We start from the raw sequence: 26,287 nt of genomic DNA, 5'->3' as shown, positions 1-26,287 counted from the left end.
CCACACCTAACAAATCAGAACTTATTAAAGCTCATCTTTGGGACCCCGCCCCCCACAACTACTGTTTGGATTGCCAAATTGAACAAGCTAATCCCAGGTCTTCCTCCCCTTTACCACCGGGGACCAGCCCTCGTCTTCTGAGACTCCAACTTGCTGTCGGCTTTCTGGGCTGTGATGCCGCCACCCTGGGCTCTGACCGTGAGTCAGTCAGCAGCGGGGGGTGGCCGGATTCCACCCCCACCTGTCTGCATCTGGTCTCCGGGTTCCCACATCCCCTCTGCACTTCTACAAACAGTCCAGGGAATGGCAAGCTACATCAAACATCAGAACGCTTTGTCTCTCATGATAAATCGGCAACTGCTCAGCACTCACGTTCTTTCAGGAACGAGGATGTGGGGCTACCAGTCAGAACTGCAAGGCCCTGCATTGGCTCAGCAGCCGACCAGCCACCCTGCACTGCACCACCAGCGGCCACCGGCACTGCCTCGAGCACCCGAGCCCCGGACAGCAGCATTGCTGAGATTCTCTCCATGGCCTGGGCCGATGTGGACAGGAAAGGGAGAAGCCGACGGGTCCACGCCCCAATCACAGCGCCCAGAGATGGACACAGGAGGGACAACAGTGGGTTCCAGACGTGGGCCCCCATCCAGGCTCCCACGTGCTGGTTTGTCAAGGAGCGACACTGCTTGTCTTGGCTCCGCACAGCCTGGCTTAGGGAGCCTTCCACTTGGAGAAATGACTGCAGACAGACATGAGCAGTGAGGCAACGGGGCAGATCTCCCCCTCTGCCCTCAGAGCACACGTCCTCCCAGGAGAGGCCACGAGACGCAGGGAGCAAGGTCCACACTTACAAACACACCAAACTCCAGCATTCCAAGAGGACTCATCTATTTATTGATATTAAGCCACTTCCCAACAGTAACTGCCTAACAAGAATAGGACTCAGTTTCTAAAGGTAGTAAAATAACGATGACATCAGAGACAAAGCGTTGGGGACATTCCACGCAGGGCAAACCGGCTTTCTTCTCCCGCAGGAGCGAGCAGGTGCTAGGTGCCATCCCGAGCATGAACTCCTGGTCCCTTCCTTCGCCTTGGCCCTCGGAGCATCCCAGGCTGCGGTGTGGGGCCGGGCGGCTTCTCCACGTCCTCCCCACGTGGCACAGCCGTCCCGGGCTCCTCCAGTCCGACCACCGGCGCTTCTGGCCGGTGAGCCGTGGTCAGGTGACAAAACCACTAGCACCAAAAAGCTGGTTCTTCCTCTTCGCCAAGTAAACACGACACTTTTTTTTTTTTTTTTAAGGAAAGAAAAGTCTTAAAAATATATGGCACAGAGCATAGAACTATACGAGGGCACCCATGACAACTTCCCGTGGCTGCCAGCCCCAGGCCTGACCCCCGTCAGATGTAGAGCTGATGAGAGGCCAAGGTGTCCATGAACGGACGCACCAGGTTGTCCGTGGAGAAGTAGAAGATGAGCCCAAACGTGATGGAGATGGGGAGAGCGGGCAGCGCCTTCTTGAACACAGCAAGCAGCAGGAGGGTCAGACACAAACCCTGCGGGACACGGAGGGGTGCTCTCGAAGCTCTGTGCCGTGCCCGAGGGGGAGCGCTCACCCGTTTAACACCCTGCACGCTAATGCGGGAGCCTCCTGACTCCCAGAACAGCGCTGCTTTTCCAGACCACCGCCCCCACCTGGCAACGTGACCAGTGGCAGGCAGCCTCCCCTCGAGGGATGTGTATTTATAAAGAGCTGGACAAGCTCCACGGAAAGGCTCGTAAGGGTCTCAGCAGTTGGCGCCTCTGGAGAACCAAAGATGCCATGGGACCCATCCCCTTGGAAGTGGCTGCCTGTCCTGTCCTGCCCTGGCTGATGGGGGCAGTGGTCCAGGGAGGGGACAGGGGACCAGAGCAGCTGCCCTGTCCTTGGGTAGGGCAGGGCTCCATGTCAGACAGTCTGGAGGTGGAGGAGGCTGGGGGTCCGCTACTCCATCCCTGACATGCTGTGGGCAGGGACGAAATCCCCAGGAACACAAGTCTCAGCCTTCCGGCGCCCTGTGACACCCGGCTTTGCCAGGGCAAAGAGTGGAGCACCTGCCACTCCAAGCCTCCACCTCTCAGATACAATCCTCCTAGGACACTTCCCCATTGTGGGTATCTGGCCACACTGAGTCACTGCTGGGGTGCGAAGTGACAGGGCCCCCTCCCTGCCTCACAGATGTCATGAGACCGCACACAAGGTTGGCCAAGCCTCCACATGGCCACGTGCATGGTCCTTAACGCCAGAGCCCCTCAGCCATACCTGCCCTGCCCGGACCCTCCTGTAAGCCTGGTCTCATCTCGAGGGGCTTCCTGGCAGCCCTGTCCAGCCCCCACCACCCTGCCCCTCCAAGGGACAGCAGCATCTGAAACTCCCCTCGGATCCAGGTCCCCCCCCCACCACCGGGGAGACAGGGCAGGTGCACCCCTGGCCCACTCACAATGAGGATGGCCACGAAGCATGCCAGAGTGGTGTTCCAGTCCCCGCTGCCGGTGGCTGCCGCCTTGCCCACCAGCACGCTGTAGAAGATGAAGTCCCCCAGGCCGAGCTTCACGCCCCCTGTGCAGGGAAGAGAGCGAGCCCGTCGGTATCGGGAGCCCCGAGAGGAAGTGGTGGAGAAGGCGGACGCCAGCCCACACCCTGGGCCACTCCGCCTGCCCCAAGGGATGAAAGGGACCTGGGGCCAGAGTCCTGGGGCCCACAGGGGCTCAGATGGGGCAGGGTCACCGCCAGCCCACCTCACCTGGCCTCCAGGGCAAGGACTGGCTGCCTCGGAAAACCAGCAGCTAGTGGGAAGAGGGGGCCGTTGGGCTGGGCCACCTGCCATCTGGGCTGTGAAAAGCTGGCATTTCTGACAATTCAGGTAAAATTGGTGCTTGACACTTAGTTGAGTAAGAAAAGAGCAAACAAAATGTATTTTCAGGGGTCAGTGGGAGGCTGTACAATTTACTGCTAAGTTTAAGTTAGAAATATTTTCTAGGAAATTAGAGCTCCTCTGGCAACCCTTCCCCTTAAAAAGAGGTAAGTGTAATTGGTAATAAGCTTATGTCTTGCCAACAGTAAATGAGAACTCTAAAACTCTCAGGGTGCTTCTGTTTCCTTTAGACGGGATTGCCCGGATGGAGTCCTTGTTTACAGGTAACTGCTCACCGCAGCCGGTGCAAATGCTTGTCTAACAAAGTCGCACTGTCTGGCCCTCTGCGGCCTCCTCCTGCTCACGGGGGCTCCTTGGCTGGGGCTGGGCCCTGTGCCACCCTCCACCAGACCTCCGGAGGCTGGCTCCTGCCCCCAGCCTGCTTTCCTTCCTCAGCTGCTGTCTGTCTCCACCACGCTCTTCACTGTGGTCAGTCTCCCTCTCGCTCACACCCCCCCTCCGGCTTTCCTGCTCTCCCCTCTTCCCTATCCCTTCTTTCTCAGAAGAGCTCTGTGCTCCTGCCCTGTGCACTTGTGAGGCCCAGAAGCCCCAGGTCCCCCATCAGTCAGTGTGCAGGGGGGAGGCCAGCACACTGCCCGTGGACGCCCACAGCCTCAGGCTGCTCCCTGCTCAGTCCTCCATCCTCCTCAGGTCCTCCTCGGGCACTCTCCCTTCCGCCTCACTGTGCAGACCCAGGTTTGGCCCCTCTGTCTCTATTCCAACCTGAACCCTCCCCAGGCCCCCCCTTCAGGCCCAGGTTTTCACGTGTATGTGATGCTCTGACTCAAACCCTGGCCTCAAACAGAACGCGCTTCCCTTCCACGTGGCTGCTGAGTGTCCCCCTGCAGGTCCCAAGATGCTTCCAGCTGTCCGCCCCGCGTGCCCCATGTGCCCCTGGGTCACCCCCACACTCCCGCCGGCCCCTCCCACACCCTCGCCTCCCAGCCCGAGCCTGCGTGGCTCTTTCCTCGCTGGCGCCAGGGGCCTGGTCTCCCAGCAGAGTCAGCTCCTCCTGCAGCCAGGGTCCACCTCGAATGCTAGCTAACAAACCACTGAGGGCTCCCCGCTGCCTCCAGGGCAGAACCTCAGCTGCACCCTGAGTGCTGCACACCCCTCAAGGGCTGGCCCTCCTCAGTTGCTCCCCAAGGCTCCCTCCTCGAGCCTGTGCTGCTGGGTCACGAGGAATTTTTCTGACCTTAGTCCCTGGTTCCTGGGAGGGAGGCTACATCCCTGGAATTTCTCAAGTAACAGGAGTGTCTGTTATTCAGGAGACCCAGGATCCTAAACCCTTGAGTTCATGCAAGTGAGAGGATCAGGAGGGGCTGGTCCACCAGAAAGACCAACCTTGTGAGAAGGGGGCCGGGACTGGAGCCAGCTGGCCTCCGGGGGGACAGGCCAGGCCCTGATCAAGGATTCAGTCACATCTACATAACACAACCCCAGTAAGACTCTGGCCCCTGAAGCCTGACGAACGTATCCATGTGGGGGGTGGGGGGGGGGGGGTGTGTGTGTGTGTGTGTGTGTGTCTGTGTGTGTGTGTGTGTGTGTGTGTAACATGCCCTGATGCCTCCTGGAGAGAGCTCTCCACAGGGAGAGTTCAGGACCCTCCCACACCTGCCCTCTGCATCTCTTCACACAGCTGGTCCTTAGTTGTCTCCTCTATAAAAAAAAAAAAACAACAAAACCGGTAACTGTAAGTACAGTGCTTTCCTGAGCCCTGTGAGTCGTTCTAATGAATTACTGAAACTGAAGGGGTAGTGGGGCAGAATTGGGTAGTGACCCCCAGGGAGAGACAGGGAAGGGCCTGTGTGGAAGATGGTCTTGAAGACAGGCCCAAGGGCACATTTCCAAGGGGATAAAAATAGTCCTTCCACCGGGACACAGGTATGGCCAACCTACCGTGTGCCGGGTAGCACGTGGGACCCCGCGCTCCACAACCCATGGCGGCCCCGAGCATGGGGCAGTGCTGTTAGTGGCTGCCCAGCCCAGTCTGCCCCTGAGCCCCAAACCCATACCTTGTGCCCCCACGGCTACACTGGGACCTCCTACAGGCCATGCAAGTGCACGCTGAGATGGAATTCTCCAATAGCTGCAACCCTGCCCCCTCTGGGTCACGTCCTTCCTCCCACAAAACTCAAAACCCTCTGGTGGCTGTGCATGGTGCACAGACCAGAAGCCCCCACTTCGATCTGGGAGGCCCTCTGAGCCCCGACGAGCCTCCCAGTCCCATGTCTGCATCTCTGGTCTGGGTGTCCTGCCTGGGCTTCCTCTAACTCGCCCTGAACTGCTGGCCCCCTGGCCTCTGCACCCCCACCCCTGTGTCCCCTGCTCCTGGAGCTCAGCTCAGAAGTCCCCACCTCAGGTAACTTCCCCTGGGCCCCTGAGACCAGGTCAAGAAGCTGAGTCACTGTGCTCCAGCCCCCGTGTTCTCCCTCATGGTCCTCCCGGCCCAGTGTGGGCAATCAGGACCCATGCCCAGTACACCTGAGCCAGGCCTGGATTACTGCTCGCACCCAGCATGGTAGAGACACACCATCCTCACTCGCTCACATCTGGTAAGTATGTGGCTTAGCAGGAAGACTGCCTGTCATAGCCAATAAGACTCCACCTGCGCAGGCTCCTCCTGGACTTCTGTGCCCATCTCTGACATGAGGAGGGGCTTCTCCCCACACCCCACCCCCGACCTCAGGGAGCCCCAGCTCCACCCTCGCCCCACCCCTGGGCCCACGCAGACCCTCTGGGCATGGGTGCCTTACTTTCCTCCTCTTCCTCCAGCTCCCCCTCTGGGGAACCAGGCAGGGGGGGCTCAAAGACTTCTGGGTATGAGGGCTCCCCAAAACTGTCATAGGAGTCTTCTTCTGGGTGTCCGCGAAGAGAACGTGACCGTCCCAGTGTGAGGCAGGGGCGAGGGAGAGAGACAGAAGTCCGGTCAGGGGGAGCTCTGAGCTCAGGGCTCCCCGGCCCTCACCCACCAGCCAGCCCTGCCCTGATGCAGACAGAAAGGCTCTCCGCTACACATAACGAGGAAAGGTAAGGAGAGCTGAACGTCCCCCGCTCACTCAGTCCCCAGCATGCACCTCCCGGCCCTACGCCCCCCACAGAGGTCAGGCCGGGTGGACCTGGGTGCAGGTGCAGTCCCCTGACACTCACCCATCTCGGGGTCATAGGGCAGCTGAAGGGCTCCCTGGGAGGAGGGGTCCAGCTTGGCCATGCCCACCGTCCACACCATGGCAGCTGCGTAAGGAGAAAAGGTCCTGCGTCAGGTGCTGCTGAGTGAGGCCGCCCCCAGGGCCTGGGAGGCAGCATCCCCAGAAACCATCACCTCCACTGGGGACGTGCCTATGCCCCTTGTTTGGGGCTCCCTGGGGGAGGGGTCCAGAATCACCAGATGTGGGCAGACAATGCCTTTCCTGGGCTTTTTTTTTTACATCCACTCAGTTGTGAGACAGACCACAGAGCTGCTCGTCTTCCGGCCCTGAAACTACCCTCTGAACACCGCCTCCCCTCCACCATTCCAGTTCCTGACGCCTCTAGATGCTCCATAAAGGTGGATCCCACAGCATCTCCTCTTCATGACTGGCTTCATTCACTCAGCGTGTTGGCCTCCAGGCTCATCCACGTGGCACGTGTCAGAACGCCTCCCTTGTCAGGGCTGAATGATGCTCCACTGCGTGGGTTCACCACGTTTCGTTCACCCACCTGTCCACCAATGGGCATCGGCATGACCGTGCCCCTCGGCTACAGGGCATGACCCTGCTGCGAACATGGGTGTGCGGACATCTGCTCGAGACCCTGCATCCGATTCCCCTGGATGTCCATCCAGGGTGGGGTCACTGGGTCGGGAGCACTGACTGGGTTCTTTCTCTCTGGCTGGGAAACTCTCGCCTGAACTCCCACCACGCACGTCTCTCCAAGTCTCCATCTGGCCGCCCCGTGAGCACACCTCGCCTGGAACATTCCCCACGGCGGCCACGCAGCCCCGCCAGCCCCACCCTGTCCCTCTAAGTGGCACCTCCATCCCTGCTGCTGCTCAGACCCCACGATGCACTGACATCCTTGACTCTCTCCTAGCCCGCACCCCAAGCATCACAAATCCTGCCAATTCTGCCTCCAAAATATCTCCAGTCTCAAAGCCTCTACTGCTCCCCTGGGGCCAGAAGCCCCCCTCACCCCCAGCTCCTGGGTTGCTAGTCACCCCCAAACCCAGCTTCTCCTCCACTCTTGTCACCATGACTTTCGCTCTCCCCTCAGCAACTTGAGTGATCCTGCTAAAACATTCATGTCAGCTCGGTCCAAAGCCTTCCAGGGCATGAAGCTCACTGAGGAGTGAAAGCCTAGTGCTCACCATGGCCTGCAGGGCCCAGCGGTCCCTCCCCTGCCCCCTTCTCCCTTCTGCCCTCCCACTGGCTTTGGCTCCCCAGCGCCCCCAGACCTGCCCCCTCCTCCCTTATGCCCCCGGACAGCTTTGGCTTCCCAGCACACCAGGCCGCACCCACCTCAGGGTCTTCTGCCGGAACTCTGTCCCCAGGGCTTCCTAGGGCAGGTCTCCGGTCAAATGTCACCTTATGACAGAGGTTTCCTTGACCACCTGACACAAAACAGTACCCCCACTCCCCTAACGTCCTCAGCTCCCCTACCACTTCATCTTTTGACCAAGCACGTCTCCCTTCTGAGAACGTGTGCTCCCCCAGAGCACAGAGATGGTGAACGCAGGTATGAGCCCGGTCTCAGCCCCCCACACGTGGCTCTGCTCCTCAGAGCAGCCTTGAACCTGCTTTTAGGCTGTGGGCCACCTGCCAACAGCTCCCAATCCAAGTTCCACCTTGCCTTTGTAGACGCTATCCAGCACTTGGCAGCAGGTCTGCACCCTGCAGACAGCTGAGCCCCAGGTATTCAGGCTCACTCCTCAAATACGCCCATTGACAGATGGGAAGGCATTAGGACCACAGGGCTCTGAGCCCTGTGAGGCCAGGGGCCACGTGGGTCTTGTTTCTTGCGGCACCGCCAAAGCCCAGCACTGTGCTTGCTGCAAAGTGTGGAGCTGATGCTTGTCTGTCGAATGCATATATAAATCCAAATCCCTACACACTGGCCCCACAGCCAGCAGCAATCCCATGTGCCTTCCCTTCAGAGACTTAACTGCAACCAGCCACGGAGCCGTCGAGGAAGCCCAGCGAAAACCAGGTGGACCTGGTCCCCAGACCCCTGCCCTCGAGAGCCCCTCTGCAAAGCACCCTCTCAAGAGTGTGGAGGGTCGAGCAGGTGGGCAAGGGCAGTACCCACCACATGCCACTGGATGCTGGACGGGACACAGCTGTGGGGTGGACCACATTGCCTGCAGCCCCGGCTGGCCCTAACTCTCTAAGCATCTTCCGTGTGAAACCAAGATCCAGCCTGTTTTTGTCCCTGGCAGGTGGGCCGCCCTGGGATCACCAAGGCCACCCCCTCCCCTTGCATCAGTGAACTCTGAAAGCCACAGCCAGGAAGCAGCCCCTGGTTCCCACCTGGGGAAGAGACATAGAGGTCACTCACAGGAGTATATCAGGGCGGGAAATATGGGCTCGTTTCTCTCCTGGGCAGTCTCCACCAGCATCCTCAGTGGCCCTTTGGGGCACAGCACAGCCACAAGATCTGGGAAAGCAAAGACATCTGAGACATGTGGCAAGTGACATTTATTCCCAAATAGCCCCCAGAGAGGGGAGCCAGCCCGCGAACACTGGGGCAAATGTAGCCCAGAGCCCCCGAGCGAGGCTCAGAGTGGGTCCTGTATGCCTGCTCCCGACCCACCGGTTTCCAGCCCTGACACTGAGACTCCACATTAGCTGAAGCCCAGAACGGGGTCTAAATTCCTTGCAAACAAGGAATTGCCATGTGGCTCAGGGACCCCGATAGTGGGCTTGCTGTCCTGAGCCTCCCATTCCTTACCCTTAAAATGGAAGTGACAGGGCGAGAGAATCACACTAACACTAGTTAATTAACAGCTAATGTTCTGGGCGCTCGCTAATTCACAGGTCTCGTGCTCGATCCTATGGTTGCTCTGAGGAGCAAATCCTCCCAGTGTGTCAAGTGCTCACCAGTGTGAGCGCTCAACAGACGTGCTATCATTAGTGACCACGTCCACAGCCCCAAGCCCCACAGCCCCCGTGTCTTACGAAGGCGAGCCTCTCAAAGGAGAGACCATCCAGCATCCGTCAGGGAGGGGGAGCCCCTGTCAGCACCCACCACTCATGGGCACCAGTGAGGAGGACTCGACCCTGGACACTGCCCCCACTGCCCACCACCAGGCTCAAGTCCCGCCTGCGCCTGCCTACCGTACACAGAGATGGCGCCCAGAATGACCCACGCGGACCACTCTGGGAGGTACTTGATGAATACCAAGGCCATGAGCGCACTGATCATGATGAGGTAGGCCTGCTGCAGCACCAAGGGGCCTTTCCAATGGATGCACACCATGCCCACTGCCCCGAAGTTCCAGACGGTCAGGAACAGGGTGGGGTAGTCCATGGCCACGTTGTAGGTCTTGAGCACTTCCCTGCACGACCAGAGTCAAGCCGTGGGGTGGGAAACTCAGCGGAGAGGTTAGACCCTAATTAGACATAGTTCAACAGCCCCTGCTCCTCAACCACTAAGCCCCAAGCTGGGTTTTTCCGACCTCTGGCTTCATTACTAATACCCCCTTCCCTGGTTCTGTGACTCCTACAACGAACCACTGTAAATATTTTCTGGAACAAGGTGGTGAGTGTGCCAACATCTCATCCTGGGGTTGGTTCACATACACACGCGCTGGCACAACCTGGAAGACCCTTTGCCCAAGAAAAAGGTCCTTCTGTCTCTTCAGTCTCTCCGGGCCCCTGGGTCAGGCCGATGTTCCAAATAGACGGCAACAGAGCAGATCACTTTTCCCATAAATGAGCAAGTACCCCGGCCTGGCCCAAAGACTAGAATGTGAATTTTAAGGGTTTTACAGCTCTCTTGGGTTCACAGAGATCATCCTCTTGTGTTGACTATGCTCATTTAAATCAGGAACAAGAGAGGAATGCGCGGCCCGCCACAGAGCGCCCCTGCCCTGGGTCAAGGCCCGTGGGAGGAGGGATCGGAGGCCAGGCTCTTGGAGCGGTGACACTGGGGAGAATCTGGAGTCCAATGCGCGGGCGCCCTCCTCACCCAGAACTGGAGCCTCATGGGGGTTGGGGGGAGGGAGGGGCCCGAGGAGCCTGCCGCCCACAGGGGCACTTACCCGAGGTAGATATAGGTGAAGAGAAAGAGCAGCATCAGGGAGGACATGATCAACCAGCCGTGGATGAACTAGACAACAGAAACAGGCAGAATGAACACAGGCCTCCAGCTTCATGGGTCTGATGCCCAAGCCTTGAGAATCTTTGTTAGGCTCCTCCATGACTGTGTACTGAGTAGCCGTGTGACCAATAAGGACCAATAAAGAGGGCCAAGAAATTCACAGAGTTCTCTCAAGGTCACCTGGCAAGTGCATGGAGTGGGAATCCTTCAGGTCCAACCAGCCAGAGCCCTGCTTCCTCCCTGAGGGAGGATGTGCTGGAGACTCCCACCTGCCGGGCATGGCCCTAGGCTCCAGGGAGGAAGCCAGCGGGCGTCCCTGTGCACACAGTGCATGCCAGTGTGAGGACCGTAGCTAATAAATGTATATGCATATTGACAGGAAGTCACAGGGGCTATGAAGAAAAGAATGTCAGGAAAAAGTGACGGGAGACTCCCTGGGGTGCTATCTTAGAGTGGTCAGCGCCGTCTTTGAGGGAGCTCTCTCTGGTCACCCCAGGAACAGCCCTCCCACCTGAGAGTCTACGCAAAGGTCCTCAGAAAGACACGTGCCTCCTGTCCTGGCCAATGAGGGAGGTCAAGGATGATGGTGGGTTGGTCCTAAGCCAGTCCCTTAGCCAGCCATCAGTGGCACAGTGGGGTCACTGCCACCAGCCTCCCCCATCAGTCACCTGCTTGAGCCACCAGGTGCCTCAGTGGCAACCGGGTCTCCCTGGAATGAAGGCGGTGGCCCAGCTGCCTCTGGGACGTGCTGACCCTTCTTGCCCCAGCTGCCTCCACCCCCCAGGACCACCATCACCTCCCTCCTGAGTGTCAAAGAACCTGCAAGGATACCTCACCGACCTGCCTCCCACCAGTCCCAGGATGGGTTGCCTGACAGCTGCCGACCACGGCAGTGCCGGCTTTCCAGCCCCCGATTCCCTGACCGGCTTGTTTTCACAGGGCCCGTGGCCTCTGCTCCGACCATGCAGCCCCTACGCTGCTTCCCAGCCCCACTTAGAGCTGCCTTATTTCCTCAAGTCATCATTCACTGATCAGCCCTGGCATCCCGGCACTTGCGACAGCCCTCCTGTCATCCAGCCCTGCGCGTCGCCCCGGCTGGGATGGGCTCCTGTCCCTGGGCTGAGCCTCCTCTCTGCTCTCCACCTGCGCCGCAGAGTTGTGGCAGCTGGTGTGAGGATGGCTTCAAATCAGCCACCCCCAGTGTGTCTTTCTTTCAGGCCTCAGGGGTTCAGACCCTAAAACCCACGTCCGAAAGCTCACGGCCTGCCCGGAGAGAGAGAACGCCCCCGCTCGGGCCAGGTGGGCCTCCCCAGGAGCCTCTGCTCTCTGTGGCTCCCGGGGGCCTCACCACAGCTACAGGGCCCGCCAGTCCCCCAGGCCTTGGAGACCTCAGCACGGCACCTGCACAGCCAGCCGAGAGGGAAATAGGAAGGATGAGTAAACCTACAGGGGAAGTGTGGGGCAAAGAGACCCTGAAATAGAACATCTCGCTTCTTCGGAAGAAGCAGTGAAATAAAATAAACTCCTGAACGTGAGAAGGGGCGTGGAGAACGCTGCAGTGAGGGACAGGGGCAGGTGGGATTCTGTGCAAGGTCCAAGGACGGTGGCAGCGGGCAACCTCCCGACAGGAGTCGGGGGTGGGGGGGGGGGGGACAGCGTCTAACAGCAGCGTCTGCTCTGTCTGGGGCAAGAACCCTGGGAGGCATGCGGCAGCAGGGGCCCGGGCGGCCAGGATGGGGCTGGGGGTGAGGGGCTGGCCCTCACCTTGTAGCAGCGGTACTTATAGAGGACGACCAGGAAGATGGTCATGGCCACGATGACGCTGATCATGATGAGGGTGTTGAGCACAGAGTTGAGCAGGCGCTGGCCCACGGAGGGCGTGTCCTCAGTGAATGGTGTGTAGATGCTGAGGGAGATGGCGGGCTGCAGACTCTGCTCCCTGCCTGCTCCATAGGGCCTGCCCATGAGCCACCCAGCCTTAGCCTGATGCCTGAGCCCCGAGTGGAAAAGGAAGGGGCCCCCCCAGGCCTCCCCCTCCCCAAGGTGTTCGCCTGCCCTCCCTCAGGCCTCCCCCCACACCACACCTTCCCCACCCCCCACAAGGCCTCCCCAAAATGTTCTCCCCACACTCCCACCAGACCTCCCCCTCCCTAAAGTGCTCTCCTGCCCTCCCCCCTTCTCCAGGCCAGGGTGCCCAGCAAACCCCCACACCCAGCCCAGGACTCGCCCACCGCCTCCCCTACCCCACCCAGCACAGGCCAGCAGCAGTGGCACCCACAGCCAATACACGCAAGAAGCCATCCCTTGGCCCCCGCCCTGTCCACCCTGTCTGCCCGGGACTGTGGAAGCCTGCTGCCCGCTGAGTACCTTCCCTCAACACGGCATGCTGGGCCCCCTCCCACCTGCTCTGCAGCCCCAGTGCACCACAAGCCTGCCCCTTTCTTTGGAAAAACCAAACCAAAGTGAAAGGGATGCCCCCTAACTAAAAACACTAAAAACAAAGTTCAGAGAAGGCAGTCAGAGGCGGACGAATGCCCCAGAGCAGCAAGCGAGGGAGCAGAGGTGGCTTCCCACTTGTCCTTCCACTAAAGTGATCCAAGCCTCCCTCACTGGGCTGGAAGCCAGCTAAGAAATCTCCGGGCCCCACGCGGGTTTCCGTCCACAGGAGCAGAGGCCCAGAGAGAAAACCACCTGTTCAGTCGCGTGGTGTGGCACACCCGCCCCCGGGACCCCACACTGGGGACACCCTGCCCAGGCCGCGCAGCCAGAGCCTGCCCTCCGCCCTGAGACCCCGTGTGCCTTAGCGCCGCACGGCAGCAGGCACTGTTCGATGTGCCTCATTCTCCTGGTGTTGGACCCATTATACAAACAAGGAAACTGAGGCAGAGAGCGGTTAGGAAAGGGCCCGTGCAGGTCATGCAGCGGGGAGGCAGTGGACAGAGCAGAGTATGGAGTCAGGCAGCTCTCAGCCCAGCTCTGCACAGGCCCCCGGCGTGAAGCTGAGGGTGCAGAGGACACCCCCCGACCCCGCCCTGCTCCCCAACTTACAGCTGGCCGTTCTTCTCCGTGTAGAAGCGCACGGACTTGATGGTGGCCACCACCACAATCATGCACAGCGTGACAGGCACAAACAGCATGATCACATGCTTTGCCCCGTATTTGAGGGTCAGCTCCTCCTCCAGGCCCAACGGCTGCCCAGGGACCCCACTGCACACGTAGCGGTCCGCGTCGTCGAGGTCCTCCTCACTATCCTGGCTTCTCTGTGGAAAACCGCTCCGTGAGGGCCACAGCACGTCCCCACGGTGGGCCCTGAGACGCAGTGCATGGGTGTTTTGGAACTGGAAATGAGCAGTTTGAGTGTTGCTTTCCAGATGGAAGAACCAGCCTAGGGGGCAGTGCTCTAGATGCAGGAGTGCTGGGATAGCAGGGCATTGGAAACATTTACGAGATCAACCAGGGAAGCTTTATAGCTGGCACTCACCACTGCAAATGCAGGAAGGGGCCACGGCAGCCGCAGGAGAGGGCATCCTGCAGGCCCAGGACGTGTGGCTCATGAACCCAAAGCGCGTCTAGGGATCTCCCCCCCTCCTTCCATTCAGGGACTCAGAAGCCATTCAGTTCTGCTCAAGGAGCCATACAGATTTGGGAGGAGACCAGCCAGGTGACAGAGGAGGAAGACCGATTACACACACACTAGAAGAGTCATCGCCCGTGAGGACTCTCTGTAAGACACTGGGAATTTGCAGAGGAAGAAATTACTTGGAACTCCCCTGACACGCACAAAATAGGGCATGCAGAACTGGGAGCCATGAACCAGACCCCAACGGGCTAACTGACGCCAAACCCCTGGGGGACAGTTCCGTGCTCCAGGAGCGTGGGAGGGCAGGACACCCGCACACGCTGCCCTAAACCCATCCACAAGAATTTCTGTTCGGGAACTGTGCCAACTCAGGGTCACTCGCTGCCTTATTACATTAACCGCCAAAGACAAAGCCAAGCGAAACACAAATTCAAAAGGACTGTTGCTTCAATATCAGTTCTTTGCAGAGAGAATTCCAAGCTAGACACTCAGCTAAGATAAGGAAAAGTGCAAAGGAGGGGTTAGGAGTGGCACGGTGGCCTTGAGCTGGAGAGACCGGAGACCAGCTCGCTGGGAGCTCAGAGGATGGAAGAAATGAGCTAATTTCAGCAATGGGGACTAAGGCTGGCTGGTAGGAAAAATTCCACACGAAAGATTTTAAATACTATAGTGGGCAAAACGGAGCTGGAGTTTCAGGCAAATCCAGATGCTATTTTGCCCTGACGGGGAGGGAGGTGGTGAGGCTAGGTGACTCTCCCCCAGGGCACCCTGACTTCTTGATGTTACAACCTCCTGCCCCGCAGAGATAAGATCGGAATGTCTGTGTCCCCCCAAAATTCACACGTTGGACCCCAACCCCCAATGTGATGGAATCTGGAGGTGGGGCCTTTGGGAGGGGACCAGGTCGTGAGGGTGGAGCCCTCCTGACAGGATGAGTGCCCTTATAAATGGGCCCCAGACACCTGCACCCCGATGTTTCTAGCAGCAATGTCCACCACAGCCAAACTATGGACAGAGCCCAGATGCCCACCAACAGACGCATGGATGAAGAAGAGGTGGTATAAATACACAATGGAATATTACTCAGCCATCAAAAAGAATGAAATCTTGCCCTGTGCAACGACGTGGATGGAACGAGAGGGTATTATGCTAAGCTAAATAAGTCAGTCAGAAAAAGACAATTATCATATGATCTCACTCATGTGGAATTCAAGAAACAGAACAGAGGAAGACAGGGGAAGAGAAGGAGGGAAAAATGAAACAAGACGAAATCAGAGAGGGGGGCAAACCGTAAGAGACTCTTACTCATAGGAAACAAACTGAGGGCTGCTGGAGGGGAGGGGGTGGGGCGATGGGGTGGCGGGGGGATGGGCATTAAGGAGGGCACGGGATGTAATGAGCTCTGCGTATCACATAAGAGTGATGAATCACTGACCTCTACCTCTGAAACTAAACTGAACTAAACTAAACTAAACTAAACTAAACTAAACTAAACGGGCCCCAGAGAACTCCCTGGCCCTCTTCGCCATGTGAAGACCCAAGCAGAAGACCCAGAAGAACCAGACGCCAGATTTGTCGGCACCTTGCGCTCCCACTTCCCAGCCTCCAGAACAGTGAGAAATACACTTCTGTTGTTTACAAGTGGCAGCCAGCTCAACAGTCACACACGACTGAGGTAGATGCTCATCCCACGGCCCCCAGGTCTGGTCGTCGACCCTCCACGGTGCTCCCCCTGCCACCCCGGGCCTGTGCTACCCTCCCAGCATGCAAACTTGCTCCCACACTCCGTGGCGCAGCACCTGTGCCAGGAAGGAGAGCCCACGTGGGCAGGGGCTGGGGGCAGAACCATCCGGTCCGTGGCAGACTGCAGACGTCTGTCTGTCTACTCCAGAGCCCTCACTGACCGAGCCCCACCACCCACCCTGGGGGACCCACCCTGGCGACCGATTCTCATCTTTACTTTCCCCTCCCTCCCACATCAGGGCACGTCTGGGTTCCATCCATGAGGGCCAGGAGCCCGGGGCCTCTGACCACTGGCGGGAACCTACCCACTGGGCAGCATTCTCTCCGTCCTCCAGGCCCTGCCGGGCCTCCTGGCAGCAGCGTGGTGGCGGGCTCTCAGCCGACATCAGGGACGTCCTCTCGTCACACACTTCTTCCTCACTGTCAGAGGCCATGAACGTGAGCATGGCCCTGCCTTGGGGAGTGCCTGGAAAAAGGAGCACAGGGGACCTTGGTCCCTCTTCCTGCAAGGCAAAGGCAGCAGAGGACCGAGGCGGTGGCCAGAGGTGGCCCGAAGACCTGGACACAGGTCCTGCCTGACAACCACCCAGGACGCTTGGGTCAAGTGGCTGCTGGAAGGCAAGACTTCCCAGGAGTTGCCTCTACAGCTGTGCAGCCTCCGGAAGGGACGGCAGGGATCTGCGCCACGGGCCAAAGACCCGACTAGAAAAGTCACGGCCACTCCAAACTGTCAGCGCTCTCATTCATTCAATCAACAAATATCTGCTGAGCACCTGTGGTGGGACAACAAGGAGGATGAGCGAGAAATGTCTGTCCTTAAAAAAAAGAGAGAGAGAGAGAGAGAGAGAGAAGACACCTGGGGGGCTCAGTCGGTTAAACGCCTGCCTTCGGCTCAGGTCACGATCCCAGGGTCCTGGGATCGAGTTCCCTGTCGGGCTCCCTGCTCAGCGCGGAGCCTGCTTCTCCCTCTCCACCCTGCTCATGCTCACTCGTTCTCTCTCACAAATACATAAAATCTTCCAAAAAAAAAAAAACAAAAAACCAAAAACCCAACAACCATCCCATGTGACCAATTATATGATCTAAGCGTTCACCAAGAGGTACAGAAGCATGAAGAAGGGTCACTCTTAGAGATCAAGAATGTTTTCTAGAGAAGATACCACCCCTGGTGGAGACAGAATTTTCCAGGTGCGAGGAAAGGGCAGAGGGCACGAAGAACAGACACTCCGGGCGGGGCCTGGTGCTGCCAAGGCGGGGCTGTGGAGGTGTGAGGGCCTCCTGAGCCGTGTTAGGGGACCTCCCTGAAGACAACTGTGGGAGGGGGCAGGCTCTGACTCAGGGGCAGCAGGTTGGACGCCAGCAGGGGGGCACTGGGAGGACACCTGTCAGCGCTGGATGTGGGGATGAAACAGGACAGAATCCAGGGTGACAGCCAGGCACAGAGCCATGAGCAGGGGACAAGCATCTCAGGGGAAAGATGGAGTCTGGTCCAGGAACCTGTTGAGTGGGAAGGGGTTAGATGAGTTAAAAAGGGTCAAGGAGTCTGGGGTGCAGGGCAGCAGCGAGAACATGAGAGGTGGGGTATGTGTGTGTCTGGTGGGAAAGTTCAGCTGAGGGCAGGACCCACTGTGAAGGCCAGGCTGGAGGGTCTACACTGCAGGGAGGGCTGCCACTAGCTCCACTGCGCTGACCCGAGCACAGTGTCCTTACCACAGCAGCACAAGGAAGCCAGGGCAGTGGAAGGGCCTAGAAGAGCTTCAGACAACCCCTGGAGGACCTGGCTGTCCCTGCCTGCTTCCCGGGCAGGCCTGCTCTCCCACCAACACCTCCCAGAGGCCCTCAGGGCTGAGCCACAGGGCACTGGGGACAGAGGGCCAGGCCTGGCCTTGGTTGAATGCGTGCCTCCATGTCAGCTCCCCCACCCCCCAGGAACACGCGAGTTCCGAATGAAGCAGGCAGGTTCCTTCTACCGTCACCCAGCTCTGCGCAGCCTGGCAGGGCCCGCGACTTGGGCTGTGGCCAGGATTATTCCCTAGTGGACCTCACCTCCATCCCCCAATTGCAGGCCAAAGGCAGAGCCCGCATCTGCTTACCTCACGGACTAGGACCCATGACAAAAGGCTCCCGGTCAGTCTCACGGGGGCCTCAAAAACAACCAGCTCTGGGGCGCCTGGGTGGCTCAGTTGGTTAAGCGCCTGCCTTCGGCTCAGGTCATGATCCTGGGTCATGGTCCTGGGATCGAGTCCCGCGTCAGGCTCTTTGCTTAGCACGGAGTCTGCTGCTCCCTCTCCTTCTGCCCCTCCCCCCGCTCATGTTTTCTGTCTCTCTCTCTCAAATAAATAAATAAAACCTTCATTAAAAAATAATGAACCCGCTCCCCGATGCAGGGCAGACCCACCAGAGCAGGAGTTGAAGGAGAAATACCAGGTGACGTCACTCACAGGCAGAATTCAAGAAACAAAACAATCGAACCCACAAAGAAAGAAGCCCCTAAACAGAGACCCACAGGGTGGTTTCCAGAGCGGGGAGAGGGACCAACAGGTGGAGGTGAAGAAGGGACACTTCTCGTGATGCAGGCTGAGAAATGTATGGAGCCGCCAAACCACTAGATTGCACACCTGAGACTAATACCACAGAGTACGTTAATTATACTCCAGTAATAAAACAGAAAGCCAAGAGCAGGAGGACCAACAGAGGAAGGCAGAAGACAAGTGCCAGAACAGGGATGAGGCCTGAGCTCCTGCGGTTAAGGTCAAGAGGAGGAGGAGTCCGTCAGCTGTCGGGTCGGGAGGTGGGGGAGGGGGGGGTCTCAGGTCTCAAGGATTCAGAGGCACAAAGGCCAGGAACAGCTTCCCAGGCAGAGACTGGAGGAGACAGGGCATCCTGGCAGACAGACATGTGGGATGGCGGACCTCAAGGGGCCTGTTCCGACAACACCAAGCGCTGCGGCTGAAGTGTGGGGACCCAGCGGGTAGCAGGAAGGCTGGTCAGAAAAGGCAGGACCCCCCTCCGGGGAGGAGCAAGGGCTGAGTCCCGCAGGGAGGGGCCGGCCAAGGCTTCAAGACAGAAGAGGGGTGTGAACAGAACGAGAGGAGGGGTCTCCTCCCTCTTCACTGCAAGTCCCCCAGCACCAGTGTCAGCTCAAGGCCACGGGAGGGCAGCCGGACCTGGGACCCGACACACTGAACCCGACGGAGCCCAGTCTGAGGGGAACTGAAATTATGGGGAGGCTCTCTCAGTACCTTGTTTTCTAGCACGTCAGTTCTGTTTCGGGTAGGAATTAATAGTGTAGTTACAACCCCTCTTCTCTCCCTCTCAGGCCCCTGGGGTGCCTGCATTTGATCTCTGCAGGGACTGGAGGAACAGATCCAGATCCCTGGATGGAAAGCCTCATGGCTGCAACCTCCCCCACCAAAGGCAGGGGACGGCCTCAGCCTTCAGAAGCATGCCACCTGCAGCCTTCGGGCCTGCCTCGTCCCCTGGGCTCCCAATGACAAACAAGAGGGGAAGGGACAAACAGGGAGCACAGATGCTTGAAAGGAGAAGGGGAGCCGTGGGGGACAGTGGGGGCACAGAGGAGGGGACCAGCCCTTCCAATTTCCATTTCTTCAGCCAGTTGCCAGCAGCTAACAAGACAGTCCCCAGAGGCCACTTCTGCCTCCCAGCGTTTCCCTGGTGTCCCTGAAGGACGCCCAGCAGGGTGAGCTTGAAGAAGGACTGTCAGAGCTAATTCGGGCATGGCTTCCTGGCCAGAAAACAAAGGCTCCCTGGGCAGATTCCTCCCGAAGCCTGCCCTGACGCCGGGCCCAAGACTCCTAGGACCCAGGACAGCAGGCCCCCGAGGGAGTTGTGGCTGTGAGAACAAGGGCCCTATCCAATCCCAACCCTCTGGGCCTGCCCGCTGGGCAGGTACAGGTGAGCAGCCTTCAGACCCCCGAACACCTGACAGGGGACTGAGCACTCAGAAAAGTCTGGGTCCCTTAACACGCCGTTTCTCAAAGGGTCCAGGCCACCTGGGACAGGGCTGGGGGGACACCACCTGCTGAGCCCCGACCACGCACTACACGCAGTGACGTGGGAGCGGGGCACTGCTGTTCCTGCCCATTTTTCAGATGAGGAGACAGGTCTGAAGCGTGATACGTTCAAAGTCAGCCTTGAACCCAGGTAGTCAGGGTCTGCAGTCTGAATACTGTGCTAGACCACTTAGCGAGTGTGGATCCCCAGCTTCATTCTGACGAAAGGTCCAGGGCTCTGCACCTTGAGATGGCCCCTGGCTGAGAGTCTCTCCTGGGGCCGCCCAGCTCTGGAACACAAGCCCAGCCAGCCCCCAGGCCCCCAGCTGAGGACTGCAGGAGTCCTGTTACAATCCACCTCCCGGCCCCCTGGTGCTGCTCAGCACTACCTGGCTCGCTGGATCTGGGAGTGAAAGAAGGACCAATTCTTCTCCTGAAACCCCGTCTAGTCAGAGAGCCACTGAGGCAGCAGAGGAGGAGCAGCTCTTCCCACCAGGAAAGCTACAGGGGGAGAAGGCGGTTCCCAGGCCCAGCGAGTCCCCAAGCAATACCCACCACTGACGGGAATGTGGAAAAACTAGGTCTCACACCCCTCTGGCGCCACCAACTGCAGGCGGTAAACAGGGAAAGCTTTAAAAATATTCATACCTTTTGATCCTGAAATGCTACTTCTCGGAATCTGCCCTAAGAAAATAATAGAAGATTTTCATAAAAACACATTTGCTGTGGTTGCTTACAATGGTCCAAAAAGTGAAAATTACGGAAATGGCCAACTCTGGCCTAGGACAAGGGTCGTCCAATGTTAAATGTAATGGATCCAAACCTTCACATTCACGACCATTTGAACATTCTTAGAAAACGTTCGTATATGAAGGGCTGGCAAGATAGATCACAAAACACCAAACGCAGTTAACCTCTGGACGTCGAGACTGTGGGTGATTTTTCACATTTTTCTGCATTTCCCAAACCCTCTATTATAAACAGGGATTGTGCCGGTAGTTTTATTTTTTTAGCCATTCATTTTTTTTTTTCTCAAGTAGGCTCCATGCCCAGCATGGAGCCCCACGCTGGGCTTGAACTCACAATCCTGAGATTAAGACCTAAGCTGAGATCAAGAGTTGGACACTTGATGGACTAAGCCACCCAGGTGCCCCAAGCCATTAATTTTTTAAAGGGACATATGGAATATCAACATTGAAACAGACTTCCTTCCCATCCTGCCGCTCCTGCGTGCCCTCAGGGGGACAGGTGGACATGCAGCCGCTCTTTTTACCTGGCTCTGGAGAACACAGCACGCCTCTTGCTTCCAAGTCAGAACTGAAGCCTGACAGCACTTTGAAATCTCTGGAGGGGAAAATCATCACCCAAATGCATGCAGATCAACAATCTTACTCGATATTTGTCCACATCAGGGCGCCAGTGACGTCAGGAACGCCCTCGGGAGACGGACTGGGGCGGGTGGGGGGCGGAGTGGCTCCCGCCACAGCCTGATGGCAGGTCCTACCAACCACATAGCAAGCAGCCCTGGCTGGCTCGGCTGGCTCGGAGAGGGCCGAAGAAGATGGGAGGGCGGGCGGATGGGAGGAGGGGCAGCCCTTCCCAGGGACTGCAGGCTGCCTGGCTCGCGATAGGATGCAAAACCCACACAGCCAGAGAAGCCACCACTTCCTCCCATTAATCAGCTGAATGGGACCGAAAAGCTGAATTAGCCAAACCAGGCGAGTCTGACCCAGAGAATCCCCCCAGTGTGCCTGTGTCAGCAGCTCCTGCGATTATTAAGGAAACCCTGTGACCCAGTTTCCTTGACCTTCTCCTCATTTCAGAGACAGACTGTAAAACGCCATAGTAACCAAGAGCGCCTCACTGGAAAAAGATGTAAATCGCTCCTCCAGAAGCAAAGTGGGAGTTACCCCGTTTACCCTGAACAGTAGGGGCAATGCAGGAAGGTCACGGTCCTGCGCACCTTGTTTCTTGTTTGCGGCAGGCCAAACTCAACGGGGAGCCCTCACTTTCAAAGAGGGTGGCTAGGGTTTGCACAGACCCTTCTCTAGGGTCAGACCCCGCAGCACTCCCCACGACTCCCGGGAAGTTCTCACAGCCTCCCTCATACCGGGGAGGAGTTTGCAAGGGACAAAATTTCCTCAGGAAATTGCCTCCCTGCCTCCCCGTCCCCGCCTGACCCAGGGCAGCTGACCATGTATTCGGCCCTGGCTGGCCTTCATGCCTCTGTCCGTCCACCTCAGCCCAAACAGGGATGCACCATTACTCACCAGGTGGTTCTCCCCAACCCAGGGAGGCAGCCTTGGCTAGAGTGCCCCCGTATAGAGGGCTGCTCCACCCTCCCAGATCAGAGGCCCCAGGGTACCCTGACAGGGCCTCCTGAACCTCAACCCAGGCTCTCGATCCACCTGTCTGCCGTCTTCTACTCAGAAGTGTCCAGACCCCAGGCAGACCTCCCTCATGTCCTGAAGTAGCTTGGCAAGCAGGCAGTTTGGGGAAAGTGGCAGAGGCCATGGTCCTAACATGCCACCTTTGAGTCCAGCCCAGGAAAAAGGGTTCTTAAACGAGAAGCAGCAATCCAATCACCTAGCTGTGGAATTTGAACACACTCCCTAGCTGCACAGAGACACTTGATTTAACTTCATGTGGCCATCCATCTCCTCATCTGGAAAGAAGCAGAATGGACACACCTTGCAAGAGTCCTGTGGAAACGAGGGATAATGTGTAAAGTGTCTGGCACAGAGCAGGTGTTCAGGAAACAGCAGTTACCATGAAGACGGAAAAGCAGTGATACAGCAGGACAGGGAGGGAAGCTGTTGACGCCCCCTTGGAAAGTTACTTACGTGCTAAACCACTAGACACAAGAGTTCAGCAGCCAAGGTCACCCCTCACCCAGGCCCGGGGGGTGGGGTGGGGGGGCGGAGACATGGCTTCCACCTAGCCCCAGCCCTCTGGCAACACGAACACTTTGTCAAAGGCGGAAGCACATCCATAGGACAGATGCCCGAGCTGGCGCCAACCTTAAAGGCCATGTGGTCAGTGCCCTACTTTGCAGTTAAGGAAACTGGAGCCCAGAGGGGCCAAAACCTTGGCTGCAATTCAGGTCGGCGAACTGCCCACGGAGGAGCTCTTCCCTGTCCACCCTGAGTACGAGTGAGGCTCGCACACTTGGGAGTGGCCCAGGGCCACGGTCACAGGGGTGGCCTGACAGCACCCCAGGGGTGCTCTCTGGGGGCACACCCATCCTTAGAAGGCACATGCCTTTGCCACTGGCAGTTGTCTGTCTTTAATATATGGCTTCTACAAAACACAGAGAAGTGGTAGCCGAATTACAAATGCCTCCTGATCACAGTTTCACTCAGTCTCTCTCCTGCCCCCAAACCCTCAACTCTAGCCTGGGGGCTACTCTGCCCTCCGTCCGTCCGTCCATCCGTCCGTCCGTCCATCCATCCATCCATTCATCTGCCACTAGGGCTCCACATGGCGGCGAGGGGGCCGGAGTCAGCGCACTGCTTCTCTGGGTCAATTCAAGGTGGGAAAGGGTCCTGCTACGCACTAGTCAGATAAATAATGACACGCTCACGTGCTCTATACACAAGAATATTTGTGAAGGGAACAATCTGAAGACATAACATTTACACAAAAAATAGGATACAAAACTTCATGTCCAGCTTCCTGCATCCAATACTTTCATAAAGGATTATATGTACATGCGTGAAGTGTGCTGTAACGAAGTACCTGCTGACAGGGGTTATCTCTGGGCTGAGAGCCAATGGAGGACCTTTTAAAAAACAATTCCTGGATTTTCTAGAACAAACATGCATTATCTTTATCTCTACAAAGCCAAGGATTTTCTGGTTCAGGTACAGCAGAAAGGTGAGCACCCTCTGCATTTTTCTTCCCGTGCTCCGGAAGACCATATTGTGGCAAAGATGAACAAGCAACCCGTTCTCCCAGGCAGTGAAGACGCTGGACAACACTCATCTCCTCCCTAACATCTGGTCTTTCCCCAGACTTTACCACAGCAGCCTCGCCACCTCCAGGCCTGCAGGCCAACACTGGATACACAATGCATGAGGCCCATGTCCGACCAAGCTCCCCTCCCAGGCCCTGGCAGGGGGAAGCCTGCGCCAGCCTCAGAGCCCTGACATTCCCTCCACCAGCCCTCCCCCAGCCACTGGAGTTGGAGAACAGGTGGGAATACTTGCAGAAACACCGGTTCTCTTGCCAGTCTCCAACTAAACAGCGTCCCAAACTCAAAGCAACAGCTGTAAACCAGCCAAAGATATCTTCAGTAGGAACAGGCATGTGACCTACACACACACACTGCTTTGGTCTCTTTAAAAAAATTATTTGGGGGGCACCTGGGTGGCTCAGTGGGTTGAATGTCTGACTTCAGCTCAGGTCACGATCTCAGGGTCCCAGGATCTTTGAGCCCCGTGTCAGGCTCCCCACTCAGCGGACAGCCTGCTTCTCCCTCTCCCTCTGCCCTTCCCCCACTCATGCTCTTATGGTAATAAATAAAATCTTTTAAAAATTATTTTTATTTGTATTGCTTTGTCAAGTAGATACTAATGGAGAGCACATAGAAATTTCCAGGGCAGTAGGGCAGGGACACAGGTAAGGGTGAATGTGGGAAGTCTCCCTATGCAAAAACTCAAAAGATTAAGACCCAGCCAGCTGGGTTCAAATCCTGGTGCTCTAGTCACTGAAGGCACCTAACAGTACAAGTGGCTTAACTCCCTGAACCTCAGCTTCCCATTACTGTAGCTGGTAAAAATAATAGCTACTTTTGTGTGACTGCAGCTGTAAAGAGACATTGTATATGACACACTTCAGGCTCATCATCAATAACTCACAGGCTTGTGGCGCCTGGCTGGCTCAGCCAGACAAGCGTGTGACTCTTGATCTCAGAGTCGTGAGTTCAAGCCCCATGTTGGGTGTAGAGATTACTCAAATAAATAAAACCTTAAAAAATTAAAATTAAAAATAACACAGAGGCCAAGGTGGGGGAGGCCTCTCATTTGGCAAACCCCGTGTGTGCAGTGGGACTGGGAGCAGCCATTGAGGTGCTGAGGGGACAGGTGACAGGCATGGCAACACACACCAGGCCTCCAGGCACATGAGGGGCAGCCTCCAGCCAGGCTCTTGCTTATGCTGCTTTCTCCAATAGACAGGAACAGGGCATTCATTTCATCCAACCCCCGGGGCATGCACCAAGTAAGAGTCTAGACTTGATGCACAGCCACTTGAACACCAAACCATGCAGAATTTTCCCTGAAAATCCAAAATGACATCTATCCCACTCTGCAGCAAACGTTCCTCCAAGCCCATTTCCAGCCCCAGACCTAAAGGCCCCTTCACATAGCCCAGGAATGAATCTGGACCGCCAGCCTACCTGTCTGCAGCCTCAGCTATGAGCTGGTGCCAGGCCCAGAAAACACAGTTGCTGACACACCTCCCTGCTTCCACACAGCCACTTTCACAGCGAGGGGCACCTGAGGCTCCCACACCTGAAGCAGCTTATCCCGAGCCTTTAATTACTGCTGAAACACTGGAGGCTCAGGTGTCTACAGAATGGACATCAAGGGCATCCATACCAGAAGCCAGGGTCGGTCCTGATCAAGTTACTGTCAGGACGGGCTGGAAAGCCCAGGCTGACGATTGTGAGTTAAGCTGGCTCTGCAACTGTTCTGGAGGGGATGCCTCTCAGGTTCTCCATCTGTAAATGGAGACGCAGTTAGTCCACGAACCCACAGTTCATTCGTTAAAAAGGAAATACTCATTAATTCAGCAGACAGGAGCATTTCATCCAACTACCAAAGGGCTGAGCTCTGCTGCCAGGGCTGGACAGCAGAACGCCGGGCCAGACGGCGAACCCTTAGCTTAACGGGTTCTGAGCCTGGCTCTGCTCTATCCTACCTGGCTGGCCTTGGACAGCCACGTTAGCTCTGTGGACTGAGTTTCTTCATCGATAAAATGTAGGGTGGGTACTGGCCTGTTTCTGTTTCCTCCAGCTTCAAAAGCTTGATTCTGGGAGTCTCCTCACGGCTTTAAAACGGCCAAGCCCCGCTGACAGCGAAATTGCCGGCTCCAGGCCCGACCTGCTGGCGATTCCCCACCGGGGCGGTCAGACCCTTGTCTACCCCCTGCCTCGAAGGCCCACCGGGCCCGGGAGCCAAGGCGGGAAGGACGCCGTGCCCGAGCCTCCCAGACCCACGTGAGCTGCTCCTTTAAATGCCCGGTCCTCCTGCGGGCCGCGCCGCGCCCACCACTAACGTGCTCGGGCCGCCGGGAGGCGGACACAGCCCGGCGTAGGCCCAGGCCTGGGGGCCGCTTCCCGCGCTCCTCCCACCCACGAGGTCCCGGTTGGCCGCCGCCGCCGCCGCTTCCCCGCGCGCTCCCCTCTCCGCCCCTGCGCCGCTCGCAGAGACCGGACAGGCGCGCGCAGGGACCGCAGCCCCGCGCCGGGGAAGGGGCCGCAACCCGTCCCGGAGAGGGGCGTGCAGGGGCCAGCGCCCAGCCCGCGGGTCGCGACTCCGCCCCGCGCCGTCCGAGCGGCGGAAGACCCGGCCCGGCCCGCGCGCCCCAGCCCCACCAGCTCACCTGCTCGGCCTCGCAGCTCCAGCAGTGTTTACGCGGCTGGCGGAGCGCCCATCCGGCCCGGGCCCAGTCGCCCGCGCAGACCCCGCCCCGGCTCCGC

General features: G+C 57.8%; 1 protein-coding gene across 6 annotated transcripts; it reads right to left on the bottom strand.

Annotated features, from left to right (window-relative positions):
• Nucleotides 1-871: 871 nt before the first annotated feature.
• On the bottom strand, nucleotides 872-26,287 carry PSEN2 (presenilin 2). 6 transcript variants are annotated; one of them, XM_025878103.2, is made up of 11 exons: nucleotides 26,191-26,287; nucleotides 15,877-16,037; nucleotides 13,297-13,508; nucleotides 12,013-12,205; nucleotides 10,190-10,257; nucleotides 9,264-9,484; nucleotides 8,485-8,583; nucleotides 6,103-6,186; nucleotides 5,709-5,810; nucleotides 2,479-2,597; nucleotides 872-1,554 (listed from the first exon to the last, which is right to left on the bottom strand). In XM_025878103.2, exons 2-11 carry the CDS (start codon nucleotides 16,015-16,017, stop codon nucleotides 1,399-1,401), a joined length of 1,395 nt encoding a protein of 464 aa, XP_025733888.1. In that variant the 5' UTR covers nucleotides 16,018-16,037; nucleotides 26,191-26,287; the 3' UTR covers nucleotides 872-1,398. The 6 variants fall into 6 exon arrangements, with proteins under 6 accessions (XP_025733888.1, XP_073755976.1, XP_073755973.1 ...); XM_073899875.1 differs by lacking the exon at nucleotides 26,191-26,287 and adding an exon at nucleotides 25,185-25,297; XM_073899872.1 differs by lacking the exon at nucleotides 26,191-26,287 and adding an exon at nucleotides 20,858-20,999 and having other exon boundaries at nucleotides 5,709-5,807.

Source organism: Callorhinus ursinus, unplaced genomic scaffold, assembly GCF_003265705.2.
Source record: "Callorhinus ursinus isolate GAN/ISIS: 27379988/994484 unplaced genomic scaffold, GSC_fseal_2.0 scaffold13, whole genome shotgun sequence".
Classification (NCBI taxonomy): Eukaryota; Metazoa; Chordata; class Mammalia; order Carnivora; family Otariidae; genus Callorhinus; species Callorhinus ursinus.
This window is presented reverse-complemented; position numbering and strand designations above follow the sequence as displayed.

What these genes read in the sequence shown, in the direction of transcription:
- PSEN2 (XM_073899871.1), bottom strand. Translation starts at nt 20,945, where the DNA reads ATGATTTTCCCCTCCAGAGATTTCAAAGTGCTGTCAGGCTTCAGTTCT. An exon ending in TTCACCTATATCTACCTCGG is followed by an intron (nt 9,485 to 10,189) that starts GTAAGTGCCCCT and finishes CTGGTCGTGCAG; the next exon opens with GGAAGTGCTCAAGACCTACA. An exon ending in TCCCGCCCTGATATACTCCT is followed by an intron (nt 6,187 to 8,484) that starts GTGAGTGACCTC and finishes CTCCTTACGCAG; the next exon opens with CTGCCATGGTGTGGACGGTG.